This window comes from Felis catus, chromosome B4, assembly GCF_018350175.1.
Source record: "Felis catus isolate Fca126 chromosome B4, F.catus_Fca126_mat1.0, whole genome shotgun sequence".
Lineage (NCBI taxonomy): Eukaryota > Metazoa > Chordata > Mammalia > Carnivora > Felidae > Felis > Felis catus.
The window spans coordinates 78,045,676-78,061,210 of record NC_058374.1 but is presented as its reverse complement, the minus strand read 5'-3'; the positions used below and the strand labels follow the sequence as shown (position 1 = coordinate 78,061,210).

Below are 15,535 nucleotides of genomic sequence, written 5' to 3'. Positions count from 1 at the left end.
GACGAGCATTTACACAGTGAAGGCTGAGAAATCAGCTGGCCGGAAGTGAAACAGACGCCAAGAGCTGAGTCGGGCCAAGGCGAAGCATGATGTTCAACCCTGCCTTGTGTGTCAGAATCGTCTGGAGAGAATCTAACAGGTATGAGTGCCTGCACTCATACCCAGAGGTTCCATTTAACTGGTGTAGAGTGGGAACCAGGCACCATAGGTTCGAAATCTCCTCAGATGAATCTCAGGTCAAGTCAGGTGGAGAGCCACTGACCTTCAGTGAGGTTCCGGCTGCTCTGCGGGAGGCCCCTGCTTCGGGCACTCCTGCCTTCTGCAGCAGACGCTTCGGGATATTTAATCACGTCTAGCCCCTGCCTTATTCCCCACAAGCAGAACCCTAATTCTGTACAGGTACTGGAGCACCAGCACGGTCAGCTGAGGAAGATGAGCCCAACCCCAGAGAATACAGCCTCAGTGGTCCAAGCTACACAAGGGAATCCCGTCCCATCTGAGAGACAGCAGGTGGCTCAGTGCTGACCAATGACATGGTGGGGGGCTCTGGGGAAAATTTTCCCCTTTGAAAGAGAGAGAAGCTGGAGAAATGCCCTTCTCTCTTGCTGCGTTTGGCTGATGTGATGCCTGGAAATTCTGGAGCCATCCCGTGATGACGATGAGGGGAGAGCCGAGAGAACTGCAGAGAACACGACCAGAGTCCTGATGTGATTGCTGCCGCATTTACCACCAGGCACCGCCTCCCTCCAGATTTCTTGTTACTTAACTATGTGCTTACCATGGGCCGCGTGCCATTCCAAGCACTTTTCACGTATTACTTAATGGAACCCTTCCCAAGCCTGAGGCTAGTCCTTGGGACATGAGAAGGCTAAATGCTCCCCCCCACACCCCCCCCCCAAGCCCGCATCAGAGCCGGCCCCACGTCCTGCACAAGCAGCCTTCCCATCCGCTGCCCATTACTCGATGCAATTTAAGCATGGATCTCCGAGACAAGATGACATAGTGTGTAAACCGTCAGGATGTTTTTGAATAGCCAAAAGACAGCAAAAGCCCCCAGAGCTAGTGAGTTCTAGGTCCATCGTCCAACTTGGCCTCGTTCTCCTTAATATTCACACTGCGCTCTGTGCTCAGGGTGCCCTCACGTGGTGCCTTTCTAGGAACTCCATGGTGCTTGCTGACTGGCTCTCCCCACACCCTTGCCTTTCACCCACTCACTGGTCTCTCTGTTCTTACGCCATTGCCTCCCTCTTCCCCTTTTCTCCAACCTTCCAACGGTTGGATTTGAGAAGAAGATAAATGGGGCACCCCCCTTCCCCCCCAAACCCAGAACACTCCAAGTGATAGCGATTGTTAAAATCTTGATTTCTTTTTTTTTTTTAAGGGAGGAGTAACTTCTTTTTTTTTTTTTAAGTAATCTCCACACCCAATGTGGGGCTCGCACTCATGGCCCCGAGATCAAGAGTCACATGCTCTCCCAACTGAGCCAGCCAAGCGCCCCTAAAATCTGGATTTCTAGGCACTAGAGTCCTTAAATATTAGCAGTCGCTCTCGTCAGCCCGGTTGTGTCTCCAAGGGGGGCTATCTTTTCCTGCTCTCCTGTCCCCCACCCCAAACCTAAGTCTAGGCAGTCCCCAGGGAAAGGGCCCCAAGAGCCTCCCTCCGTGGCCCTGCCCCAAGGACTGCGCGGCGTCGACCCCAAGGAGGTGCATGTGCCCTGCTTAACGCACGCCCAGCAGACACCCCTCCCTCCTCTCTCCACCACCTTCATGACCCCCCTTCACTCTTTCCCACCTTCTGAAACTGGCCGGCCTTGGCTCAGCCCCTTGGTTCGGGCTCAAAAAATACCACAGGTGTGAACAGTTTACACAGACTTTATTTTTCACCCACTGAGCACAGGAAGGTCTGGGCAGGCAGAGGTGTCACAATCACCTCCCCTGGTTCACAGACACACACCGTGAGACCTGGTGGCAAGGGAGAGGGTCCTATTCCTACCACAGATTGCTATGGGATTATCACAACACATTTGTTCTCGGTTCTATTTACACCATGGAGGGTGGAGAGGGTCCATTTCTTACACTAAAAATATATACTTTGGAATCTCTAAAACAAAAATATCTCTATCTCTACACGAGACCTACTAGAAAGAAGAACATAGAAAACAAGAGAAATGTACCAGCACCTCGAGTTGTCCCCTTCCGCGGGAAGCGTGCTCTGCTCTCCACCTGACACCATTCGCTTAGGGCAGCCGTATCTAACCAATCAGACAGACAGAGATCAACATGAGGGAGGCTCAGCATCTTGGAGGAGGGAATACGGGAGAAAGGAGTGGGGAAGAGGATTCTGGCCTCTTTTGCAGAAGGAGTCATTGCACATTCAGTTTGGTACTTCTGCTTCCAGCATGATCGCGTGTACGAAAACCTGCACGTTGGGGTCCGTCGCAGACCTGCTAGAGAAGCCCAAGCTACTTCCTGCCGGGCCTGGAGACATGCCGTGGGTAGCTTTTCTCTCTCTCTCTCTCTCTCTCTCAGGAAATATTAACGCCATCAGCTCGAAGAAAGCCTTCTGTGCTCTCCAATGCTGAAAGTGGGTTAGGTGTAAGAAAAATGCCATTCCTTTTCAGAAGGATCAGAAACCATTCCGTTCCCTTTGAGCACAGAACGTCCTAGAGGAATTTTGCCTATGGATGAATCATTCCACTTTCTGAATTTTCCTATTGAAGAGACCCACATAACACTCCTTTCCTCTTTTCATGCTTCACGCACTGATACAGTTCCTTCACATCTTTTCCGGTTATGAAAATTAGCCTCCTTTCTAGCAAAGAAATGTTAACGGAGTCAGCTGCCCATTCTCTATAATTCGTGTAAGAGAACAAGGGCACCAAGAATCAAAAAGAGTAGATTTGGTTGAAAAACCACTCCGATTTGATTTGGGGATATCTTTTTCTGTTTCTATTAAAAGATGGATGAGTGTGAGGGCTTGAGACTCTGTAGCCCCTCAGCCCAAGCAAGGAAAACAGAGAGTCCCCTTTCTGCCCAACATCCTCACCTCTCTCACCACCCCCAACTGGTGGTGGGTTTTAGGACCTCTGACTGCCATCCAAGGAGGAGCTGAAAGACCGAGGCAGAAAGGAGAAGAAAGGCTGCTCGAGGAAGCGAGGAAGCCAAGGAAGCGGAGTCAGGAAAAGGGGCGGAACTTGGATGATGTCTCATTTGGCCAGTCAGAGCCCGCAGGAAGGATTTCTACATCACGGAGGCCTGACAGCCACAACCAAAAGAAAATCAAGAAGGCTGAGAACATTCAGTGCAGGGTTCCTGAATGTCCTGCCAGGATGTGGCTTGGAAACCTGAGAAGTCCGAGGGAAACGCAGTGACAAGCCAGCAAAGACCGCTGAACAGTCCTAGGAGGCGGTGCTAATGCTCCTGTAGAAGAAGAAATGAGGAGGCTGAAGCAGCAGCAGAGAGGACACACTGGATGGGACTTCTGATGCCGGTTGAAAGGAAAGCCAGGGTCCCTACCTTCTCCCCTGCTTCAGGAAAACCTAGAGGCTCAGAACACAGACATTAAAGTCCATAGAGAAGACGCAGGGAGAACCGTTGGTTCCTCTGCTAAGAGGGAAGTCTGGAGAGCGAAGTGGGTAGAAAATAGACTCGGGAACTGTCTTGTTTGGATGCCCAGAAAGCACAAGAGACTTCTTGAAGGTCACAGCTCTCACAGCCTGAGATGTCAACCACGCCTGAGACTTAGCATTTACCAGATTTTTACCAAAGATTTGTGACTAATTTAAAAGCCAATCACATCCCAGACAAAGAGAAATAGCAACTATTCACACCATCTTTTGGAATAAATGGTTCCCTGCCCCTCTATCCCAAAGGCAAATTTATATGACTAAGGAGATGGGGACAGGAGCTGTATGTGTAAAGACCAAATCTCCCGAGAAGCCCGTCATCAGAAGTTGGAAATCTTATGTAGCCACAAAGAGCTAGCGTGCATTTTATGCAACCGAACGTATTTGGCAAGTTCATACTAGATTGCTGGGCTTTACCTTCTCTCTAGACCAACCCTTCCCTTAAAGGTCATGAGCTAGGAAGTAACCCAACCACTCAGCAACACCAGTTCTTACCATTAGAACCAAGATTTCACTTACCATCAGTTTCTTCAATCCCTGGCTTCCCTCCCTTCCTACTTTGACGTCACCAGCCCATCAGGGCACCAGCCTGCAAACGCTCAAACCGTTCCATAAATCTCCCTTGGACTGCTTCTCTGGCCCAAGGAGAAACCGTCAGTTTCTACTTAACGTTGAGTTTAAACATCTTTTCCTATAGACTAATCTGCCTATATTTGCCCTCAAGCTATTCTATCAGAGGAGTCTGAGAAGAGAACCCCTAGAGGGGGGAATGATCATGTTTTTTTGATGTCCCCCTCCCAGCTTAGGTACACAAAACTATTTAATAGCAGCAGTGACACCTCATGGACACACTCGCATTTGTCGATGAACACACACGCACACGCACACACACACACATACACGCTGCTGCTGCTTCACCTCCACTCCCAGTTTCCTGTCCCCAACACTGCCCAAACTGACTGCGCCACCATAGCCACCGGCCACAGACCTGAGCAAGGAAGCGTGCAGGTAGGACCGGGGTTGAGGGTTGGGTGGGGGTTGGGAAAAGGGAGACAATGAGAGTAGGGGGGAATGGCTTCTACCACTGAGATGTAGCAGAAATGAGGCTGGCTGTTATCTGAGAAAGATGTAATGGCCTAAAAGGATTGGCACAGGCTTCCAGAGTAACTAACGTTCCTAAGGCGCAGTAACCTGGGAGGATGTGGCTCAGGAAGGCCTGAAAGTACACACATGGGCCGGTAACTGCACTGCACAGAGTTAATAAAGACAGGTTTCTGCTCTCGAGAGCCTACACAAGGAAGGCATCGTGAGACATCGATGAAATAGGAGAGAGATTTTTCTGAGTGATATTGCCACCTCATTTGTTGTACGATGGGCTCTTCCCTATCACATTCCTTCCAGCTGTGCTGAGACTAGCGGGACGGGAGAAGCAGCCACCAACCTTCCTACACAGAGGTGGCAGGAAAAGATGGGAGGGACAAGATGGAGGAAGAAAGTGGGAGTGTTCTCAGGGGACGAGGAAGCCAAAGGAGGAGGCAAGCTCAAGGAGGCTGCCGGAGGGAGGCAGGGAAAGTCAGCCAGCAGGAAAGCTCTCCCCATTGACAGGTTGCCTTTTGATTTTTCCACACTAGGTAGGTAAATGGGTACAATTATTACATTTCTCCTAAAGTGATCAAATGTGAAGCTTTGGTTCGCCAAGATTTTAATGCCCGTATAGTTCGAAGATGCATGCCTGTTCCTGTCTGCACTATATAAAGGGAAGCCAAGGCTCTGCATAAAACAGCCTCGTGAGCGGAAATTAGACAAACCAGGAGCAATACCCCACAGTTCAACGGGATATCACTTTAATGTCCGCAAGTAGCATGATGTTTGGTCACGAGGCACTGGCACCGCCTTGCACACTGCTTGCTTACAGCAGGCATCCGTTCTGAGTGGTTGGTGTCCATCCTGTACCAGTTGTTAAATATTTTGAAAACCATCTGTGTATTAAAACAGGTGTGGTCCTAGGAGATGTGGAAATGGTCAAGAAATGCGGGATTCCTTCCATTTCAAAGGCGTAAGGAGTCTTACTCCAAGGAGCAAGGCCAGAATACACTGATATGTTTTAAGAGGCTAAGGAGTGCAACATTCAATGAAGTTTTGTAGCCAACTCTTCACCTACGAAAGGAGAGGAACCTGAAAGAACATCCCACTGTACAAAGGTCTTCCAGGATGGAAAACTGATAGGATCGAATTCCCTGGGTACCGACACGCTTACTAGTCACATTCTGTGCACAAAGGAAGGGAAGATATACACACTGGAGTCCAAACCCTTGATATTCATCGCAACAGAGAAAAGTAGAGAGAAACTATAAATATAGTTTTCAACCAAATACCAAAATTAATCTCACCACTTACAGTTCATTTCCCAGTGTGGTCTTTCACATCTGAGAGTCATACATCTGTCAACCGAAAGAAATTCATGATGATGAAGAAACCACATGGCTGAAGGTGGTTTTGGTCCATTGAGTTGATGACGGTTCGCTACTAAGGCAGCTAGGGAGACATTACGTAAGCACTTGGATCTCTCCAGGAGTGGAATCAGAATGCGTCCTCAAGAGACAGCGGCAAGACATGGATGTTTCCACGTGGCCAGTAAAAACACCTTATCTCTTTTTCTGCTCACAAACAACTATCATCAAACCTTTCGCAGGTGTCCAGAAAGCCGACACCATGACAACTCTTCAGGCTAGGAAGTCCTTCCTAGTGTCTAAACCAACTCCTTCTGTAGCAATCGAAGCTCGTTCTCTTGGTCTATCCTTAACGAAACCAAGAGAAGCTGCTCATCCTCACTTATCATTATCGATTTCCCCCGACCTTCTTCCTGTCTGAGCTAAACAACTCCGGTGTCCCTCATGGCCCTTTCATCATCCAAGGCTCTCGCCGAGTCACACAGGCTGCTGCTGGGGAGCGATAACGATGCTTCCGAGGCAGAGGCGTCTTCTGGGCTGTGGTGGTGGGCCCCTGCCGATGCCCAGGTTGCCGACCGTCCTAACGGCAGACCCTCCTGACAGCCTCTGGGTCTGACCAGCATCCCCCAGAGTAGGCATCAAACCCAGGCCCAGGGCTGCCTGGGAGCCTGCAGATTCTACAGGGCGGGAGAGCCTTCCCTTTCCTCTCTGCTCTCCTCCTACTCCCCCATCCCATCCTTTAGGAAGAGGGAACTCATCGAAGGAACCCCCAGCGGCAGCATGGATCCATATGGCTCTGTTCACCAGCAGAGAGTTTCAGAGAAAAATGTCTGGAAAATGGGAAGCTGGGTCTTCACTGGTGGCAATTCTGAAGAGAAAGAGAAAGGAAGAAGTACCAACAGGAGGTGGTCTTCTGCTTCACGTCCACATCTGGTGACTGGCTGCTGGTATGGGGATAGCTGGGTGCCCTCCAATGCACAGCACGGGTAACCGAATGCGTCGGCATGGCTTTGACATGACCACGGGCAGGGCCAGACTCGGTCTTGCTTCTTCTCTGAGAGACTCACATCTTCTCTGTAACCAGAACTTCCCTGAGGCACCTCACGGCCCAAATCTTCCTTCCCAGCAAAGACTTTTAGTTGAAGAGACTGAATAAAAGTGTTACAATTAGACAAAAAGGGAACACATGATTCATTCCTGCTTTTAACACAACACTTTGAAGATGTCACCACAATTTGGATCTGGCTATATTTTAAGTTCATTTACAAGTAGACTAGTTCTCAACTAAAAATAACCGTGTGCGTTATACATTTCGACAGCTGCCTGGATTTTCCTCTGAAGGAAACAAGATTCTATATTTCACTCACATTCAGCACAGATTTATTTTAACCCATTCGATGAAGAAGTAACCTCCCACTACCACCCACTGGTGGCTGTGACTTTTCAAAGTACTTCAGCTCCTCCTCAGAGCATTCTTATGAGCGAGGCAGTTTTTATTATCCCCATTTTCCCGCTCAGTAAACTGAGTGCCAGAAACAGTAGCCTACCGGGTTACACACGGAATAAACAGTTAGACCAGGCCCCCTAATTCCTGGCCTACTGCTTTTTTTTTTTTTTTAACTAGAAAAGTTGCCTTTAATAAGACCTAAGATTTTGCCTTTAATTAAAGGCTGACTTCTTAAAATGGTGTGTGGACTAAATGATTCAAGTAGTTTGGGTACACAGCCACCCTCGCTCGGTGCAGGCGAAGATGCCTCAAGTCCTTGCATTTTCTTCAGCAACCTGATTAAACTTGATCTATGCTGTTGGCAAATGATACACAGAATTTTCATTTCCAAAATCGGAAACCTGTTTATAATTTAATATTTCAAATCTTTCCTTGGCAACAGTTCTCATTATGGAATGACTGAAATAGGTGGAGTCTGTATTGGCATGATCGACACTCTCTGGACATTCTGGCCATTTTCCAGTTTGTGTGGTTCCGGTAACCAGAGAGATTTTGAAATGGGAACTTTTGGAAAGAGGATTCAGGTGACTAGATAGAGAAAGGCAATGTACGCATCCACATACTCCTTGGCTTGGGGGCTGGCTGTGTAAATGGGCAGCTCAAAACAGCGCATCTGTGCAAATAGTTAAAAAAACATTTTTTTCCTTTTCTGAGGCATATCGCAATTCGCCTGGGGTTAGGCCCCAGTCCCGGAAGGGATATTTTTTAGACAAATTTAATTTTACAACTTAGATATATTTTACTTTCAACATGACTGCTATTTTTAAAAGCACGAAATAAACAAAAATCAGCAACTATAGTTCTCTTTACCTCTTCTCCTTTGTATTTCCAGAGTTCATACTGAGAGCTTTCCAGACCGTAGTTTTAGGCATTTCATCAGATATATTAATCTCAGAGGGGTCACATCTGAAATCAATGCTTAGGACAATAAACATAGGACACACAAATAAAATACGTATCTCAGTCTATAGTGATCACACCCCACCAGGCGGGAAAGAGTAGGTCTGAGGGGGCTCAGCTAACAGTTCTCAGCAGCACCAGGAGCCAGGTGGTTGGAATGTAGAGAGGCAAGGTGGCCCACGAGGTGGTGCTGAGGGCTGGGCTGCTGTGCCACGTGGCAGGCAGCCGTGCCACCGCCATCCTGCCCTGACAGTGCTATGATGTCAACAGGAGACTCAGGAGCCACCCCCTACTGAACGCTCGCTGTGTGCTAGGCTCGCTGTGTGCGGGGCATGGGGCTAAGCAGTCTTCGTTCGTTTTCTCACTTACATGGCCAAATGCTTGCCATTTGTAGTTAACAAAGCACTCGTTACAATATCTTCACTATCAATCAGAGATGATTAACATCCTCATTTTGAAGGTACAGAAAGCAAAGCTCTCAGAACTAAGTGATCACCCAAGGTCAAATGTCAGTAAGAGGACAATCAAGGCCTTGAATCGAGTCCTTGGTCTCCTAGAAGCCCAGAGTACTAGGAAATTTTCTACAAGCCAGTCTCTTTTTAAAGGGCCAAAAGATGGGGAGCCTGGGTGCCTCAGTTGGTTCGGCATCCGACTTCAGCTCAGGTCGTGATCTCATAGCTCCTGAGTTCGAGCCCCATGTCGGGCTCTGTGCTGACAGCTCAGAGCCTGGAGCCTGCTTCGGATTCTGTGTGTCCCTCTCTCTCTTTCTACCTGTCCCCTGCTAGCACTCTGCCTGTCTGTCTCTCTCTCTCAAAAATAAATAAACATAAAAAAAAATTTTTTTTTTTAAAGTCAAACTCCTAGGAACAGACAGTGGACTGGTGGTCACCAGAGGCTGGGCAGGTGGGGTGGAAGGGGAGATAGTGATCAAAGGGTATAAATTTGCAGTTATAAGGTGAATAATTTTTAAAGACCTGTATACAGCATGGTGACCATAGTTGATAGTAATGTACTGTATACTTGAAATCTGCTAAGAAAGTAGATGTCAAGTGTTCTCACCACAAAATAAGGAATGATAACTATAAGAGGTAATGAATATGTTATTACTTTGATGACAGTAACCATTTCACAATGTGTCCAGATATCAAAACACCATGTCGTGCACCTTAAATATATTTTTTTATTTGTCAAAAGTAAATAAATCAAAATTGAAAAAAAAATCCCAACGACGTGACTTTCCCCATTTCCCCCTCTGGATTCAATGATTTGGCAATAAATTATCCAGGATCTAGATGACCCAGATCCCCTCTCTCTTCCTTTTCTGCCCCCTCTCAGCCTCTGGGCTTCTTTCAGCTTATGTGTACCTCTTCCACAGTGGAAACAAAATGCCGGGAATAAAACCACTAACGGACCAATTTAGTGCCCCGTGTCCCGTGGCGAGCAATAGCTTAGCTAGAGAAGGCAGCTAAGAGCCTTGGCAGAAATTAAGGAATTTGGGGGACCCCAGTTTGGTTCCCCCTTGGCTCCTAGGACCACAGATGCCATGAGTCAAACTGAAGGGGCTGCCTCTGCCCCTCGACAAAGGCTTGCCCAAGCATGGGAATTCCACACCCCCCAGGCTGAGGACTCTCTGGAAACAAAGGCCATATCCTATTCATCTCCGGAAAATGGCAGAGAAAGGCAGAGGGAGCACTGATCTGATGAATACAAAGACTAGGGTTTGTCTCTTAAACTTTCTACTTAGCAGCATTGTGACCTTGGGGAAATTACCTAAAGCCATCCAAGCCTCAGTTTCCTCATTGGACAAATGTGGATAATGAGGCTTTTATCAGAGAGCTGCTGCAAAGATCAAATGAGAATACACAAGTAAAGCTTCCAGCACAGTCCTAGCACAGAGAAGACGCTCAGTGTGTGGGCTCCCTTACCTCTGTTCTCCTTGCCCAGCATCTGGGGTGGTACCTGGCGTCTAGCAGGTGCTCAGTAAAGCATGGAAGGAAAAGGTGTTTTCCCAGGTTGGAACGGAGAGGCTGAACGTTAGCTCTTTATATCAGTGATCGCATTTGTGACCACCCCCCACCACAAAGCCAGACTGTTTCTAGAACAACCAAAAAAACAGTCAACTCCTTGTGGAGTTTGGGGAGTTTTACCTGAAACTGTTGTTCTTTCCAGGACTACTTAGTAACTTCCTGCTCTCTAAGGGGAACTTGTCTCCCCCCATTTCTAGCATCTTCTCAGCCTCCTGCAAGAGGAGAAGACATTACATCTGAGACCAAGGAAAACCATGAGTCTACACCACCCATTTTTCTCTTACCACAATTTCTACCTAATTTCTCTCACATTTATTATGAAAGAGTGTAATTATGTTCTTTCATAGATCTGACTCATCACAAAAAAAAGACAACCAGATATTTGTACCTGCGGAATAGTGTTTTTTAAAAGAAGAAAGAAAATGAATCTGAATAAGCCTCTAGATCCAACTACCAATTTACTAGAAACATAGGGGACAGAAGAACATGTTAAATGACACCAAGGGACATAGGTAGTAAAATCTAAATGGTGGGAAATCCTACAGGTCAGAGGCCTAGTTTCTTCAACAAAAAGAAAAAAAGATAGAAAGGGACCCCTAGAGAAATTTGAGGAACATATCAACCGCTGCAATATTTAGGCCTTATTTGAATCCTGAGTCAAACAGATTATTAAAAAAAATAATAAGGCAATTGGGAAATATGAATACCGACTGTTCTTTCTACTTTTGCATTTATTTGAATGTTCTATAACAAAATGTTGTCTTAAAAAAGAATCCCACTAATTTAAAGAAAATAATTACAGAGAAAAAAATACATACAAAGATGTTTGAAGTAGTATATTTAATAATATATCCTAAAACAACTGTAAATTTTCACAAGGGAAGAAAGTTTAAATTAATTATGAGAAAACACTATAGAATATTATGCAGCCATTAAAACAATAAATATGATTATTATATAGACACATAGAAACATGAAAGTGTCATGAAATCAAGATGAGAAGAAAAAATCAGAAAAAAACACCTCCCCCACACAAATAAACAATTATGACAGTTACATGAAAACTATGTTAAGGACGTAAAGAGAACATAAAGAAATGAACATAAATATTGGATGCTGATGTGCAATTTTGGGGTGAAGTCTTCATTATTTTTCTTTCATTTCATTTTCAAAATAACTTTATAAAGTAAACCATGTATTAACAAATACATATTGGGGCGCCTGGGTGGCTCAGTTGGTTAAGCGTCCAACTTCGGCTCGGGTCGTGATTTCCCAGTTTGTGAGTTCGAGGCTTGCGTCAGCTCTGAGCTGACAGCTCGGAGCCTGGAGCCTGCTTCAGGTTCTGTCTCTCCTTTTCTCTCTCTCTCTGCCCTTTCCCCGCTCATGCTCTGTCTCTCTCTGTCTCTCAAAAATGAGTAAACATTAAATGTGAAAAAATAATTTTAAAAAATACATGTTTACTTCAGAAACTTTGCAAAAACATGGAGTAGAATGTTTACCAGCCACTTCAAACTTAACATCCCAAAGAGACGCCTTGGTTTTTCTCCCAAACCTGCTTCATAAGTAGCATGACCGCTCAACCAACTGTTCATGCCAAAAATCTAAGAGTTGTCCTTGATTCCTCTCATGCTGGCTATCCATTAGCAAAGCCTGTCAACTCTGTCTTCCAAATAAGTCCCAAACCAGCCACTTCACCACTTCTCCCCTAATGTAGGCCACCTTCACCTCTTGCTTGAGCTATTGTCACAGACTTCTAACTAGTGTCCTGCTACCTCTCTCCCTTACAGGCTCCCTGGCTTTCTTGTATTCCTTAAGCACACTGAGCTCATTCCTGCTTCAAAACCTTGGCATTTGCCATGCCCCTGGCCTAGAATGTTCCTACTCCCAGATAGTCTCACGACTTGCCCTCACTTTATTCAGATTTCAGCTAGGATGTGTCCTTAGAGTCCTCCCTGATCACCCTAAATAGAGTAACTCCCTCACCCCTTACTCTCTTCTTAAAACATATCACTACTGGGGCACCTGGGTGGCTCAGTTGGCTAAGCATCTGCCTTTGGCTCAGGTCATGATCTCGAGCCCTGTGTTGGGCTCTGTGCTGACAGCTCAGAGCCTAGAGCCTGCTTTGGAATCCGTGACTCCCTCTCTCTTTGCCCCTCCGCCACTCATGCTCCGTCTCTGTCTCTCAAAAAAATAAATGTTAGGGGCGCCTGGGTGGCTCAGTCGGTTGAGCGTCCGACTTCGGCTCGGGTCACGATCTCGCGGTCCGTGAGTTCGAGCCCCGCGTCAGGCTCTGGGCTGACGGCTCAGAGCCTGGAGCCTGCTTCCGATTCTGTGTCTCCCTCTCTCTCTGCCCCTCCCCCGTTCATGCTCTGTCTCTCTCTGTCTCAAAAATAAATAAACATTAAAAAAATTAAAAATAAATAAATAAATAAATAAATGTTAAAAAAAAATTATGGGAATGCAAGCTGGTGCAGCCACTCTGGAAAACAGTATGGAGGTTCCTCAAAAAGCTAAAAATAGAACTACCCTACGACCCAGCAATTGCACTACTAGGCATTTATCCAAAGGATACACTTGTGCTGTTTCGAAGGGACACATGCACCCCCATGTTTATAGCAGCACTATAACAATAGCCAAAGTATGGAAAGAGCCCAAATGTCCATCAAGGGATGAATGGATAAATAAAATGTGGTATATATATATATATATATATATATATATATATATATACACACACACACACACACACACAATGGAGTATTACTCGGCAATCAAAAAGAATGAAATCTTGCCATTTGCAAGCCATTACATGGATGGAACTGGAGGGTATTATGCTAAGTGAAATTAGTCAGAGAAAAACAAAAATCATATGACTTCACTCATATGAGGACTTTAAGAGACAAAACAGATGAACATAAGGGAAGGGAAACAAAAATAACAAAAACAGGGAGGGGGCAAAACAGAAGAGACTTATAAATATGGAGAACAAACTGAGGGTTATGGGAGGGGTTGTGGGAGGGGGGATGGGCTACATGGGCAAGGGGCATTAAGGAATCTACTCCTGAAATCATTGTTGCACTACACGCTAACTAATTTGGATGTAAATTTTAAAAAATAAAAAATAAAGTTTAAAAAAATTAAAAAAATATATCACTACTTAAAATTTTATATAAATCAGGAAATAAATGTATGTATGTACATATGTATGTATGTACAAGCATACCTCAGGGATATTGTAGGTTTGGTTCCAGACTACCACTATAAAGCAAATCAAATCAATTTTTTGCTTCCCACTGCATGTAAAAGTTACGTTTGTGCTATACTATAATTTATTAAGTGTCTAAAAGACATGAGGCCTAAAAACAACGTACATGCCTTAATGAAAAAATACCTTATCGCTAGAAAATGCTGACCACCATCTAAGCCTTCAGTGAATCATAAATACTACTCACATATCACCATAAAAATATAATAATAATGAAAAAGTTTGAAATACTGCAAGAGCTCCAAAGTATGAGACAGAGACATAGAGTGAGCAAATGCTGTTGGGAAAATGAGGCTGATGGATTCATTTGATGCAGGGTTTCCACAAACCTCCAATTTGTACAAAACACAACATTTATGAAATGCAATAAAGTGAAGCATAATAAAACAAAGTAAGCCTGTGTGTGTGTGAGTGTGTAATTTTTAAATTTTGTTTATAGAGTTTTGGGATGCTTGAAAACTTCACATTTTGTGTAGTGATTTTCAGCAATCTTTAAAGTTTTCCTCCATTGCTTTTGTGCATCGAATTGTTAAAGCTTATTTAATAATAGAAAACACAGGGCGCCTGGGTGGCTCAGTCGGTTGAGCGTCCGACTTTGGCTCTGGTCATGATCTCACGCTCCTTGAGTTTGAGCCCCGCATCAGGCTCTGTGCTGACAGCTAGGAACCTGGAGCCTGCTTCAGATTCTGTGTCTCCCTCTCTTTCTCTGCCTCTCCCCTGCTCATGCTCTGTTTCTCTGTCTCAAAAATAAATAAAAACATTAAAAAAATTTAATAACAGAAAACACATAGAACAATGTAACAGAATTAAGGGTCCAGAAATAAACCCATGCATATGCGGTCAACTAATATTCAACAAGGGAGCCAAGAGCCTTTGGTGGAGAAAGGACAGTCTCTTTAACAAATGTTGCTGGGAAAACTGGATATTCATAAGCTACATCATTCACAAAAATCAACTCAAAATGTTATTAAACACTTAAATGTAAAACCTGAAGCAGTAAAACTCCTTGAAGATAGGGAAAAGACTCTGACATCGTTCTTGGCAATGATTTTGTGGATAGGACACCAAAAGTACAAGCAACAAAAGCAAAAATAAATAAGCGGAATGACATCAAATTAAAAGCTTCTGTGCAGCAAAAGAAATAGTCGATAAAATGAAAAGGCAACCTATGGAATGGGAGGAAATATTTGTAAACCATAGATGGTAAGGAGTTAATACCATAGATGGTTAAGGAGTTAATACCATAGATGGTAAGGAGTTAACTCCTGGTAAGGAATTAATATCCAAAATATATAAGGAATACATACAACTCAATAGCAATAATAATAATAACCCAATTTAAAAATAGGCAAAGGACCTAAATAGACATTTTTCCAAAGGAGATATACAAATGGCCAGAAAGCACATGAAAAGGTACTCAACGTCATTAATAATTAGTGAAATTTAAATCAAAACCACAATGTGGTATCAGCCTACACCTGCCAGAATGGCTATTATCACAAAGACAAGAGATAAGTGCCGGGGAGGATACGGAAAAAAGGGATCTCTTATGCACTGTTGGTGGCAATGTAAATTGGTGCAGCCACTATAAAGGTTCTTCAAAAAATTAAAAATAGAACTACCATATGATCCAGCAATCCCACTTCTGGGTATACATCCAATGGAAATGAAATTACTATCCTGAAGAGATATCTGCAGCCCATGTTCACTGCAGCATGATTCATAACAGCCAAGGCATGGAAACAACTTAAGTGTCCATCA

At 44.8% G+C, this 15,535-nt stretch overlaps 1 protein-coding gene across 13 annotated transcripts in view; it reads right to left on the bottom strand.

The window, feature by feature from the left end:
- Positions 1-1,855: 1,855 nt before the first annotated feature.
- Positions 1,856-15,535, bottom strand: part of SLC4A8 (solute carrier family 4 member 8) — a 79,991-nt gene continuing 66,311 nt past the window's right edge. For 9 of the 13 annotated variants that reach the window (XM_019834951.3, XM_045061822.1, XM_045061821.1 and 6 more), the window contains 3 exons: positions 10,630-10,721; positions 8,393-8,500; positions 1,856-7,223 (listed from right to left, as the gene is read on the bottom strand). In XM_019834951.3, the coding sequence (XP_019690510.1) occupies positions 7,211-7,223; positions 8,393-8,500; positions 10,630-10,721 (213 nt within the window). In that variant the 3' untranslated portion in view covers positions 1,856-7,210. The remainder of the gene's footprint in view (positions 7,224-8,392; positions 8,501-10,629; positions 10,722-15,535) is intronic. The other 4 variants (XM_019834952.3, XM_019834956.3, XM_045061825.1 and 1 more) reach the window with 1 other exon arrangement.